Source organism: Acartia tonsa, chromosome 1 (assembly GCF_053477335.1).
Source record: "Acartia tonsa isolate MP-2025a chromosome 1, ASM5347733v1, whole genome shotgun sequence".
Lineage (NCBI taxonomy): Eukaryota > Metazoa > Arthropoda > Copepoda > Calanoida > Acartiidae > Acartia > Acartia tonsa.
Genome location: NC_137260.1, coordinates 25,071,323 through 25,085,024, shown reverse-complemented (window position 1 = coordinate 25,085,024; position 13,702 = coordinate 25,071,323). Strand labels below are relative to the sequence as shown.

At 31.1% G+C, this 13,702-nt stretch overlaps 1 protein-coding gene across 1 annotated transcript in view; it reads left to right on the top strand.

Annotated features, from left to right (window-relative positions):
• LOC145315782 (tyrosine-protein kinase receptor-like) overlaps positions 1 to 13,702 on the top strand; it is a 112,099-nt gene that overhangs the window by 65,083 nt on the left and 33,314 nt on the right. The window contains exons 20-27 of the mRNA XM_080155870.1: positions 1,318 to 1,384; positions 1,794 to 1,888; positions 2,718 to 2,809; positions 5,958 to 6,383; positions 8,906 to 9,027; positions 10,149 to 10,230; positions 10,504 to 10,573; positions 12,833 to 12,935. Of these exons, the coding sequence (XP_080011996.1) occupies positions 1,318 to 1,384; positions 1,794 to 1,888; positions 2,718 to 2,809; positions 5,958 to 6,383; positions 8,906 to 9,027; positions 10,149 to 10,230; positions 10,504 to 10,573; positions 12,833 to 12,935 (1,057 nt within the window). The remainder of the gene's footprint in view (positions 1 to 1,317; positions 1,385 to 1,793; positions 1,889 to 2,717; positions 2,810 to 5,957; positions 6,384 to 8,905; positions 9,028 to 10,148; positions 10,231 to 10,503; positions 10,574 to 12,832; positions 12,936 to 13,702) is intronic.

Genomic DNA, 13,702 nt, shown 5'->3' with positions numbered 1-13,702 from the left:
TTTCTGGATCTTTAGACTTAGACAAAAATACCTTGAATAATAACCCTATCTGGTACTCAAATCATGGTTATGCACAATTTATTGTGTTCAAATATCTCGGTGAACACTCTACTCTATAAGTTGTAAAAATTATGACAAACAATTAAATGAATAAATAGATATGAATAAAATTTAGTTTGATTTTTCCATAATTTGCCAATTTAGGAAAAGATATCTTATGTGGAAAACCCACGTTGTTTGTTATGATAATTAATATGAAATTTAATGTATATGTTTAATGAGATTAATAATTTAATAATTATAATAAGATAACTTAATTGTAAAATTACGAGCATCATTGGGTAAATTTAAATAAATTCATTATGGTCTATTAAATGAATCATAAACTGATTTTTCATTCTTTTTATCTCTATTTTTGTTAGATGACATTGATAATGCTATAAACTTCTTCTTAATGAATAAATACAATTTTATTTGAAGTTGATTATTACAATCCCTAAAATGGCTTCTTATTGGTCCAGAGAAAGTTTAAAACTATTTTGGTGAGGTTTTTCCGTTTAAGGCTAAATTTTAAATTATTTTGGAATTAAAGAGGGGAGGGGAATGCTTGAATAAAAGATAAGAAAAGTATATTAAGGTTGATTAAATATCTGGTCAGGTTATCATTGCTGGCAGACATAATGACAGAAACACTTATAGATTAAGTTTGTTACTAAAAAGACTGATATTTGACATTTTTTTGGTATTTTTTTCATGAATTGTATGAAACTCATATCTATACTAATATTATTTGTAATGCGTATAAGATAGATATAAGAATATATGATTTATATTATCAAGAAAAATGATATAAGATAAAGAAATTGATATAAAAAAATCCTTTCTTTCGTAATTTTTGTTCAACATCTTTTCGTATTTTAATTTATTACATAAATATAATTTATTCTTCCAATATCAAACACCGAAAAAAAGCTTTGATAAAGCCTTGCTTATTACAAATCCATATTTTATGAAACAACCTTTTTTTTATAAAGCCTTTGAAGTCTAATTTATAAAACAGTAATTATAGTTCTCTGTCATTTCCAGTATAGTTTGGGCCTTATTCTAATTTTGATAAAAAAAATAATCTCGAATTTAGAAACAAAAAAAGATTTCTTTTATAAGTCACCCTTGCATTACAGACAGTAGAAGAGACAGAAAGACAAAAAAAACTTTTGAAGTAGCTTCGCAATCCTGAGCAAGTTTTTCTGCACATTTTTTCACCAATCCCTGCATCTTTGAGAGGGCATGTCTGATACTAGTTAATATATATGTCAGGTGGGTCCATGCAGTACAGTCCCGTGGGAATACAGAAATGGAAGGTTCCATACTCGGGCATTTTTACGTAAGTATCCAGTTACTTTTTAAAAAAGTATCGCAACTACTCTGTGATTAATGAAAATTCGTGCAAATAATAAGCACTGTTGAAATTCCTTGGGTATTTTTAAAGGTAACCCTTCTGAAATAAGATGTGTCTTCTAGTTTGCCTTTTTTATAGTAAAAAGCTAATCGACCAACAAATGTATAAGTATGGATTTAAAAGTACCTGGTTTTACTAGTGGGAACCTTTTTCGTATGCTATAAAATTGCGTTTTACTCTTTTGTAGCTATTGGCTGATTTTCAATTGAAAGTTGGCACATGATTCTTACCCCGTGAAAACAGTGATATAACCACTGCCCCCTCTATTCTTTTACTTTAATATTTAACCATTACTAAAATTCAATTACAAAATTTGTATTATATTATGTTTTAGTGTGATAGCCAAAGGCGCCAGTGGTGGACATGGGAGGCTGGTCAGAAAATCTTCACATGGTGCTGTTATTACTGTTCTACTCAAGCTAGAGAAAGGTAATAATAAAGGGATCAAGTGTTTTGAGTTTTGTGTTTTTAGAAAATTATTATTAAAACTATCTTATGATATAAAATAGTAAGGATTTTATGTCTGAAGATCTCGGAAATTCAGTCCCGAATGGGTTCTACTTTTCAAGGAAGATTTAATTTTTTTCTGTAGTGTCTTAAGGCTATTTTGCTGAACCTTTTCGCCCTACGGGCCTACATGCTAGTTGCGAAGCAACTTGTATAAATTGAGACAATAGCATTAAAAAGATTTTGTGACCCATTTTGAAATAATCAAAAAAGTTAAATATTTTGAAATTTTATAGAATATCAGTACAAACGAGAATAAAACGCATATTATGAAAGTATAAAAGAGAATCACATATAATTTTCAATTATTAAAAGTAATTCATTTTCAAATTGAAAAAATAATGAGATATATTTTTGTTCTTGTCAAATGGAATTGAGTTAATATAAATTAAAAAATAATCGAATTAATTATGGAGAAAGGGTTTTGTAGATTTATTTAACTTTATTGTTTCATTAAGATTTTAAAGAATTATCAAAAAAACATGTATAATGAAAATAGCATTATAAACAGGAAAGGAGGAGACATTGAGCTGTTTATTACACTAGTCCACAATGTTTTATATTAACGTTTTCTTTTTCGTTGTGTACTTTCTTTTAATTTTGATTGGTTGGTTTATTAGGTTGAGTTACCAAACGTTTCAACCTATCATTGCAATCTACAGAAGGGGTAATTTTGTGTATCATCATTGGGGATGTACATAAATTTATCGGCCATTGTCTCTTTAGATCCCTGAATACAATTATTTTTTAGATGAAGAGCTGTACATCCTGGTAGGGCAGGAGGGTCAGAGTGCCTGTGTATTCCAAGGTGTTGAAAGTAAATCTGGACTCTGTTCCTTACAGGTATAAAGATCTTAATACCCCCTGTAATCACTGTCCTTTTATTAATCAACATAACGATATCTTATTGACTACAAACTTAATTTTTGCCAATTTATCCGTTTAGTAGAAAATATTTTTAATTAAATTATATTTTAAAATATGTTTTATCAAAATTAAATCTTACCTCTAAATAGAAAATCTATGAAAAGGCTTCTTAAGAATAAGGATACTCAGATTTTGAAAGAATTTGAAATAAACTTAAATTTTGGTTGTGAACAAGAGTAAAAATGTCTAAAGCTTGAAAGTATCTTTTAATTGAAAAGTAATAATTAGTAAACTAATAATAAAAGTGGACTTATAATTTTGATTAGGCGATATTATAAAGATTGAGACATCTATGAATTTGATTAATAAAAAAAAAGGTTTTTTTTGCAATTTCTTGAAAAACTCTTTATAAATAGTAAATATAAATTTAAATACCGTACTGACAGGAAACATTATAGAAAAGCTTCGATTCTTAAAAGGCCAGCATTGTGCATTTTCCTAAAACAAAATCAAAATACCATTTTTATTTAAGCTCCCCCCCCCCCAAAAAAAAAAAAATAATCCCATCATGGAAACAGGGTTAGATAAGTGGAAGAAAATCTATGACATTTTTACAAAACTTAATTTAATGATATAACAATTTGTAATATACATGACCAAAGTTGTATAGAAAGTAATTCTATTACAACACTATATGCAAGAATTTTGTATTATTGCTTTTACTTTTTGCAATCCATTTCATATTTCAATGGGACTAGCTTTTTTATTTGTGAAAAAGTTTGAGGCCATTTAATTGTCTCTTTGTTCTTGGATAAAAAGGCAGTAAATGTAAGTTTTATTTGATCCTCAATCTGCTTTATTCTTCCCAACAACTAATCCTCTGGGGAGAAACAAATGTTATCAAAAACAATAGAAGACTAAATTCTGATTGAAGCAAAATTGTGCCCCATATTTAGACTTCGGTGAAAGGGATATGTTACCAGAAAATAATTGTTGTCCCCTTTAGACCTCTCAACAATACTCGGAATAGTAAGTTATCGCATCGTATTATAGACAGCTTTCCGCGGGTTTTAAAATGAAAAATTGTATGACTTAAACTAGATTTATTAGCCGATGCTTATCAGCAAAGGAAACAGCTGGTTTTGAGTAAGAGAAAATTAATATACAACTCCTAATCCTATTTTCATGTTGTTTATTTGCAATCAATTTTTATTCTTCATTGTTCTATTGTTTGTTTTGCAGAATATCTGCTCGTTTCTCAACTTTGATCCTCTTTATTCTCATAAAAAAAAACTAAATTTAATACTTTTATTAAATACTAGTGGCTACGCTCCCTAGATGCCTAGCCTCTAGGGGCACTTGAGGAGGGGGGAGTCGAATTTGATAACCGAATTTCTTATTTTAGATTTTTTTAAAGTAAAAAAAAATTTTTTCGGGGGTGGAAATTTTTTTTTTTAATTTATGGGGGGGGGGAGTGCCCTCCACTCATTTTTAATTTTAGTTAAAAACTTTTGTTAAAAATTTTTTTTTTTTGGGGGGTGGTAGTTTTCATTTTGGGGGGGGGGGGGTTGGGGGTGTCCAAACCCCAAAGAAAATAGTTATAAACCTTCCCGGGACCTATGTGAAGCTACCCTGTTAAGGAGAACCCGATCGGTTCAGCGGTTAGCGAGATCCTTAAGTACAAACAAACACACAGACACACAAACATCCTGTTACTTTAGTATAAGGATACATGGATGGACAATCATTTTATACATTCTATAATTGGTCAAATAATAAAAATAAATTAAATAAATAACAATACATAGGATATTAAGAAGAAATATTCAAATTAAATATCTAGTTTTAACCTTATCAAAGCAGCTAAAAAGTCTATCAAGTAAAAAAAAATATTTGGCCAATTTGTCGGCATTGGAACTGAATCTAAAAATGGTTTTATATTGCAGATTTAAATTTTCTTTTGCGTGTCGTTTGAATTCAGATTATTAAGGGATTTTTTTTTGGGGGGGGGGGTAGACAAAATCAGGGAGGAAATATTGGACTGTAATTTTGTCTCAAATCTACACTAAGCTTTTTAATCATTTTTAATACAACTTACTACTTCAGTATATGAGATTTGTGTAATCAAATACTATTTTAAATAGAAACTTATTAAAATCTCTAATATTTTCCAAAAAAAGAACAATTATAAAAAGTTTCTCCACTTGAAATCATACATTCCATTCAATAAAATGGATTCGGAGAAGTCATTTAGAATTTCAATAGTATATTTGCTCAGGAGACAGAGATATAAGTCAATTGAAATAATTTTATTTATTGTGATATTAATAAGTTTTTTTGTCACAAAGGATAATTTTAGATTATGGATATACTGTATAAATAAGTGTCTGTCTTTGATGGATTTATCTCACTTGTCTCTCTCTCTCTCTCTCTCACACTCTCTCTCTCTCTCCCTCACTCTCTCTCTCTCTCTCTCTCTCTCTCTCTCTCTCTCTCTCTCTCTCTCTCTCTCTCTCTCTCTCTCTCTCTCTCTCTATGTTTTCTTTCTCTCTCCTTCTTTCTCTATCTAGTTAAATCATTAAAGAGCATTTAACCATTATTCTCAAATATTTACCAGAATTTTCAAAGGTTTATCTTACATAAACAACATTAAGTACGAAGAATTAAATAAAATCTGCCAAAAATCTGTTTACTTCACTAAGCCAGACGGGCAGAAGCTTTATTAATATCTTATTACTGAGAAAACAGTAAAAGTGTCTAACTATGACGTCAGAAACTTTTACTGTTTTCTATTACTGACAGTACAGATTATATAAAAAGTTTCTGTAATTTTATCCTAAGCAAACACACATTTAAGTTAAAAAGTTTTGCATATGGAATATGGATTTAAAACTTTTAATTGGATGAGAAATAGACCACAATTTATCATTGGTCTTTTTATATTCTTTAGAATAATGTCTTTTTTATTGTTACAGAATTTTACGTTATAAAATTAAAAGTATTTTCAAAGATACAAAGATGATCCTAAAATTTACCTCAATTTGTCTGTAATATAACATTTTGAACATGCTTTTTAACATATAAACATTTTTTACCATTGGACAAGAACATTCTTGTGTTTTAGGGTGGCGAGGTGGTGGATGATCCAAGTGCATGGACCGTCGACGCGACCCAACCTGTTCGCGGTGACTACTACCTAGGGGGGCACAACAACAACAACAACTACCTTGTGCACCCAGAGTACGCCAGTGGATTTTACGCGCCAAACAACAAAAATTACGACGCGGCGTCCACAGGGAATCGGGCGCGCCGCAGCAGCCATGTTTATCCAACGAATGGAAATATCTACCAGGATAATGGTCATATCTACGGAGATAGTGGTCAGGGGAACAATGAGTTTAGTCCTCATTATGAGGATATCATGAGAAGATACCATAAGGCCGAGGAAGAGGAGGCAAGGATGACAAAAGAGGAAAAGCGGCGCCGCAGGAAGGAAAGGAAACGGCTGGAACGGTCAAAATCTAAAGAAAATAAACGGAGGCATGGAAAGGTAAGAATTTTTCCAAATGTTTAGCAGTGTTTCATATAATTGTAAGTAAAATCTACTTTCCTAGGACGTAACAAAACTTGATTTGCTTCTGTATTATGCAAAACCGTAATTTAACTAAACATTCCAAAATTTAAATGAAGAGAAGAATTTTATCTTCAGTTGATATTTTTTGTAAGAACTATAGCAAAGCTTCAAGTTACTCTGAAGGTCGATAATTAATATAATGTAGAGTAATGGTTTACAAAGATCGTAATTTTTTTTCTCGTATTCATTCGAATCCGGTGGATAGGAACCGGTTCTTATCCATACGAAAAAACTATGTCTAGCATCGTATTATATCCAGCTTTCTACGAATATAGAAATGTACAATCATAAGATTAAAACTAGTTTTAATCTCATAATTGTACATTCTATATCCGCGGAAAGCCGTTTATAATACGATGCGAGAAATAACTATTAAATATTCCAGAAAATTGGGTGCAAGCTTCCGGTCAAATGCGCTTATTAGGTCTAACTCTACTTAATTTTGAGCGAACTAATAGTATAATTAAAAACATAATTAAGAACAGTTTGACCTAAAAAGCGCATTTGACTGGAAGCTTGGTCCCAATTATACGGAAAATTGAGAAAAATAAAAAACCTATATATAGAAAAGCTCTGCCTTTAAAAATATATAAAACAAATAATATTTTGTTCCGCATTGATTGGATATTTGGCAAGGTATTGTGGCCCCAGTCAATCCTGTCTGGCCTGGTGGTGACACCACAATAGAAATGGGAACACCATGCCAAAATAAAATATCACAGGGCAAAAACAAACAATATATGATTAACACCAAACTGGTAGATTTTGCGTAGAATATCATACTGAGACAGTTTAAATACTCATTTTATTAAAACGTTAACATTTACTAAAATACTCAATTATGATATTTAAACACTAGGATCTACTGCAGTTCACGGTAAAATATTGCTGGTAACGAATATTACCGTAAACCTATGAATTTTAAAGGCTGCTAGCTGCCAAACGGCTGAAAGTACAGATCATGCCCGCACACTGTTTTAAGCGGCATAAAAAGGCCTACAACTAATCTGGAATAGTTAGCCATAAATCAATAATGCATAATTATCTCGCAGTGCCGAGAAATGCGCGAAAAAGGCCTATTTACGCGTTTTTCTTCAGTGAAGCTTTCCCTGTGCATCATTGGAACTTGGCTATTCCAGATTATTTGTAAGCCTTCTTATACCGCTTAAAATGGTGTGCGGGTATGATCTTTACATTCAGCCGTTTGGCATCTAGCAGTCTTTAAAATTCATAGATTTTTGGCAATATTCGTTACCAGCTATATTTTACGGTGAACTGCACTAGATCCAAACACTAATATGAAATAGTATATTTGAATCAATATTCAACTTTTAAAAACAAAAGCCAAAGAAAAAAACAATTTTAAGGAAACTCTTCCGAGTTTTATGTTTTTAAATCTCAATAATTTTTGCAAAATTGCAAATTTCTCTTGGATTGAAGAAAATAAATATCTGGTTAATTTCCTTGATTTTCAATTTGACCATAAAATACACCCCTCCCCCCTCCCCAATCAGATTGGCTTGTTTAGCATTTATGAATTAATTTTATTACTATGAACTTAAGCCGTAAGTTGTTAAGTTAGGTCATGCAAAATAAAGATCCTGCAGGGTTCAGTATCGTCATTATAATAATTCGGATAGCCTTTGAGGATGGGATACACCACGAGATCTTATTTCCATGTATCTCTGAAGCAAATCTTGCCTTTCAGACTACCAACCGTTTGATTGCAAGACGATTGTTTGGAAGTCCTAATTGTGAATATTAATTATTTGCGCCTGTTTTTTGGGCAAGGCATTCCCCCTAATCTAGTTTTTTATATTGAACGAATCACATAGAACCAGTAGTAACCACTTTTAGCTATAGTTATAACGGTTCTGAGCCGAGATTCGAACCTTTTACCTTACTGACAAAGAGCGACTGTAAGGCTCATAAAAGGTGAATACAACCTAAACAAAATCTTTGTATTATTTGTATTATTAAAAGAAAGAGATTGAAGAGTGGTATTATTTAGCAAAATATTGGATAATACCAAATATTTGAAGCATAAGAATACCATATGGATATTATACACTTCAACATTTTATTTTTCCGAATAGATTTTTTTATATTTGCAATATTTGTAATATTGAATTGAAGATATTTTAGCCACAACTGGATGTAATTATCCTAATATTCTGAAAGGTTATTTATAATACGTTTAGGTATAATGTTATAAGCAAATTGCATCTTTATAATCAAGTTAAAATGTGTGACGGACGTCATCATTAAAAATCCATATTTTTCCAACTTTTTTGTTATTGGCGAAGTTACATTGGATTTTGTCATATTTCCAATGATGTACCGTTTCTTTCTATTAAACGTGCTGACACTCTATGTTTAATGTTCGTTTGTTCATTTTTTATAGATGTTGTCATCCGTTATTATTTTACCATTTTTAGGGTGGAGATGATCAGATCCAGTCGGACAGTCCTTCTGGTGACTTTGATGATGATATAGTTGAGGGGATAGAGAGGCTTGCTCCAACTAATACTTCTTGTGATGGGGACAGAGAATGTTTGAGGTAGCAATTATAATTAAATGTTTGCAGGGATACCAGGATAGGACAATGCATGATAAATTTTCCCCCTGTTAATGATGAACAAAAATCTTCCTTTGGTAAAATAAATTCTTCAAACCTAGAAATTTTATGCTATCAAAGTAAGAAATTAGTTCTGGACAGATTTATTTATTCTTATCCCTGTAAGCGTCATAATTCAGACTGATGCTAAGCCCAACTTTTTTTCAATCTGCATTTTTTATGCTAAGGATTGATTTCTGAGTATAACTTTAAAAAGTGTTTTTTTTCGAAGCCATTCCATTTTCTTGTATTCAAAGCATAGAGACAATTACTCCTATTGATTTCACCAGAAAATTGCCAACAAAATATGAACATTTTCTTGGCACAGTTGCTAGGTTTATGTTTACTTTAGCTGCTCAAGGGATTTGCTAGTGTCTGGTAAGGGTTTTATGGATTTTTAAAACGCCTAAAAATATGCTTATGATTTATTTTCCAGTATGGCTTCGAAACCGATTAATATCCGGTGGATAAAAACTGGTTCTCAGCCATACTGGTAAATCATTTATAGCATCGAATTACAGACAATTTTCCACGAATACTCAAAAGGAATCATAAAATTAACACTAGTTTTGTTACCACAAACCTTCGGTCCTTGGGGCTAACAAAAATGTTTTTTTTTTATTTTTATTTTTATTTTGATATCTGCGGAAAGCTGTATCTAATACGATGCGATAAATATCTATTAATATCTATCTAAATATCTACTTATCTAGTAAACTTTTAGATTACAGAAGCCTAGTTTGGATTATTTTTTTTTTTCTTAAACTTACCTTTTTTTAGAAACACACAAACAGTAGGAAATAGAAAATAGAAAATGTCAGAAAAAGCTTCTTTTTGAAATTTGTTGTTCCTAGCCGTTTATTCCTTTAGTCTGTGGCATTCATGTTCTATAAGAAACATAAACCCATTTTAAATTCCTTCTTAGTTCTGAAAGGTATAGAGGCATTACAATAGTGATAGACTTATTTTATCACAAACAAATTCAATATAAAATCTCATCTATTTGCTTTTTACAAACATTTTACGGTAAAATTTTAAGGTGTCAACACATTTTTATATTTTAGTTGGAAGAATGAGATAAAGAACTACCATCCTAGTTATCAGATTGGTGGGGGCGGTGGGGGTGGTGCCACCTTCATTTTTAAGGTTAGTATGATTCAATAATAGCTAGAAGTTTATGCTCTATGGGTATATATTTTACTTTGTGCTGTTTTTTTTTATGTTTATGTTAATCAAACCCTTTAACTGAATTTACAGAAAGAAATTTTTAATTGGTTCTTAATTCTAAGTTAAAAGAGATAGTAAGAAGCAAATTTTATAATTAAACTTCACCTTTTAGCAATATTTAACAATCTCATTTTCAATAAAACAAAATTTTCGATTTTAATAAAGAAATACTATTTTATCCAATAAATTTAGATTGGATCTGACAACAAACTGAAACCTTTGCTGATAGCTGGAGGTGGTGGTGGTATGGCTGATATCTCAGGTAAGATAGCTGGAGGTGGTGGTGGTATGGCTGATATCTCAGGTAAGATAGTTGGAGGTGGTGGTGGTATGGCTGATATCTCAGGTAAGATAGCTGGAGGTGGTGGTGGTATAGCTGATATCTCAGGTAAGATAGCTGGAGATGGTGGTGGTAAAGCTGATATCTCAGGTAAGATAGCTGGAGGTGGTGGTGGTATGGCTGATATCTCAGGTAAGATAGCTGGAGGTGGTGGTGGTATGGCTGATATCTCAGGTAACATAGCTGGAGGTAGTGGTGGTATGGCGGATATCTCAGGTAACATAGTTGGAGGTGGAGGTGGTATGGCTGATATCTCAGGTAAGATAGCTGGAGGTTGTGGTGGTATGGCGGATATCTCAGGTAAGATAGCTGGAGGTAGTGGTGGTATGGCAGATATCTCAGTTAAGATAGTTGGAGGTAGTGGTGGTATGGCGGATACCTCAGGTAACATAGTTGGAGGTGGAGGTGGTATGGCTGATATCTCAGGTAAGATAGCTGGAGGTAGTGGTGGTATGGCGGATATCTCAGGTAACATAGTTGGAGGTGGAGGTGGTATGGCTGATATCTCAGGTAAGATAGCTGGAGGTTGTGGTGGTATGGCGGATATCTCAGGTAAGATAGCTGGAGGTAGTGGATGTATGGCGGATATCTCAGGTAACGTAGTTGGAGGTGGTGGTGGTATGGCTGATATCTCAGGTAAGATAGCTGGAGGTTGTGGTGGTATGGCGGATATCTCAGGTAAGATAGTTGGAGGTGGTGGTGGTATGGCTGATATCTCAGGTAAAAGCAAAAAGGTTAAGAAAGAATAAAAAGAAACATAATTTGAAAACAATTTTGGTATATAAAACAAATGTAATGCTATTTCCTTTATTTTTCTTTATATTGTCTATAGAAGAAGATATATTCTGAAAAAATCAATTTATATAAACATTATCATTATCTGAAGCATTGTTCAATAATTCTATTACGTTAAATTCTTTTAAAAGTTCTTTTTATGTCTTAAATCTTAGTAGAAAACAGTTTTAAAATACAATTTGTATGAGTATAGTTGATACATAACTAATTATTAGTAGTTTAACTTAATTTCGGTATTAAAGTAACTATCATAGTATTTTTATCAAATTTATGTTATCTTAATACAGATGGAGATAGGATTTATGTAACAATTTAGTGCATAATCGTGCAATTATTTATAACGTTTTATAAGATTTTTGGTGACTTATCGTTTGTAAAAAAAATAATATAGATTCATCGAAATGAAAATGGAAATAATTAATTTGAAAATTCTCAATATTGGTTTACTTCACAAAAATTGAATTAAAAATTAGTTACTAGTCAAATATTTTTTTGTAGTGCCGCTATATCTAATATGCAATTATATATAAACTGTATTTTGATATGTAGACTAAATCAATGTATAAAAATCTTTAAACGCCCCCCCCCCCCCTTAAGATATTTGAAAAGCCTTTCTTGTAAGACCACTTTAAAAATTCGAAGATTAATACAGTAAAAATATTATTTTTTTTATTTTTAATACGAATACTCTTTTTTTTAAGATTTACTTTATATACTTGTTTGATCGGCTTGCTTTTACTGGAAGTAATCACCCTTGTTTTATAGAGTATTTATCATAGCTCCTGTAAATAAAATAAGTGACTCTAAAAGCAAAGCAGTGTAATCCTGAGTTGAAATGTGCCAAAACTTTTTAGAATTAAAGTTACTCTATAATTCAAATGTCTGTCTGTCTTGAGGGAACATCTTGGAGTGATTTTCTAGGCTAAAACTTTGTCATTTAGTCTTGGCATTTTTGGATATCTTAAATAAAAAATTTTATCTTAAAAAAGAATTAGCTATCTTTCGAGTTTGTAATCTTAACGTTTCTATATTTCATTTTTTATAACCTTTCTGTAGATTTTATAAGCAGGATTTTATCAGATTAATTCTTCTAATTTTAATTATCATACCCTTTGTTAAAGATATGACATAAAAATAAAATTCTATTATAATTTTTATATCAAATATTTTTCAATTTCTATGTTTCAAATTTATTTCTAGAAGCTAAAAAATTTTAAAATGGGTTTTGCTATTTATTACATTATTTATTGAAATCTATTAATTGTTTGAAAATAATTTTTTTTATTTGATCTGATAAAACAATTATGTTAATCGTTATAATCATTCACTGTGGTTTTCACATACTAATTTTAATGATTAATATTTCAATCTTTTAAAACTGTTTAGGAACAAATGACCCAGACGCGAAGCTTTTGTACAATAACATAATGGACAATCTGAGTCAAGTTCTTCCAGAATTTGTAGAACGCCCTATTTATCCTAATAGAAGGTTAGTTTTTGACATTTTTTTTTAAGTTAAAAAATTAAAGATTTAACTGTTTTGAACCTTTTTATGTTTACATTGAAGATGGTTCATATTCACATTTGATCATCATCAGGGTAAATTTGGTGCTTTAAATTTTGTAGTAGAAATCATTTAAAATGACAATTAAAGACACTTTGACTAAAGTAACGCGTTTGTCATCAAAATTTTGCATTCGTGCTTTTGCTTATTTAGAGAAAAGGGTAAAACTTTATAAGAGAGAAAACGACAATTTTTGTAATAAAATATTTTTTGGCTTATCAAACCTTCGTATTGGTTGTGCTTATTTTTATTAGGTCTTAGGTTATTTTCTGACCACTTAAATTATCATCTGCAATCTAGTGCAAATTGCCAAAATATATACTTACTAAAGGCGCTTGAGGGGATTGAATTCGACCCTCTCTATTATTTTGGGGGATATAATTTTTTTCTTTTGTGAGGGTGGTGGTACCATTCCCTATAGCTTTAAAACTTCCAAGGACATATTAGTAGCTACATTGTAAAGGAGAACCATATCGGTTCAGCGGTTAGCGAGATCCTTCGGTACAGACAGACAGATACACACAAAGACAGAGTTTCATTTACTTTATTATAAGGATGAAAAATGGAAAACATGTTTTATCATTTAAATAATAAGTATCCCTTTCTTTATGGCAAATGTATCTTTTTTTTTGTGTGGAGTCGATACAAAAAAGAGACACATCTAAATATAGACAAGTAATTTTATTAATGGG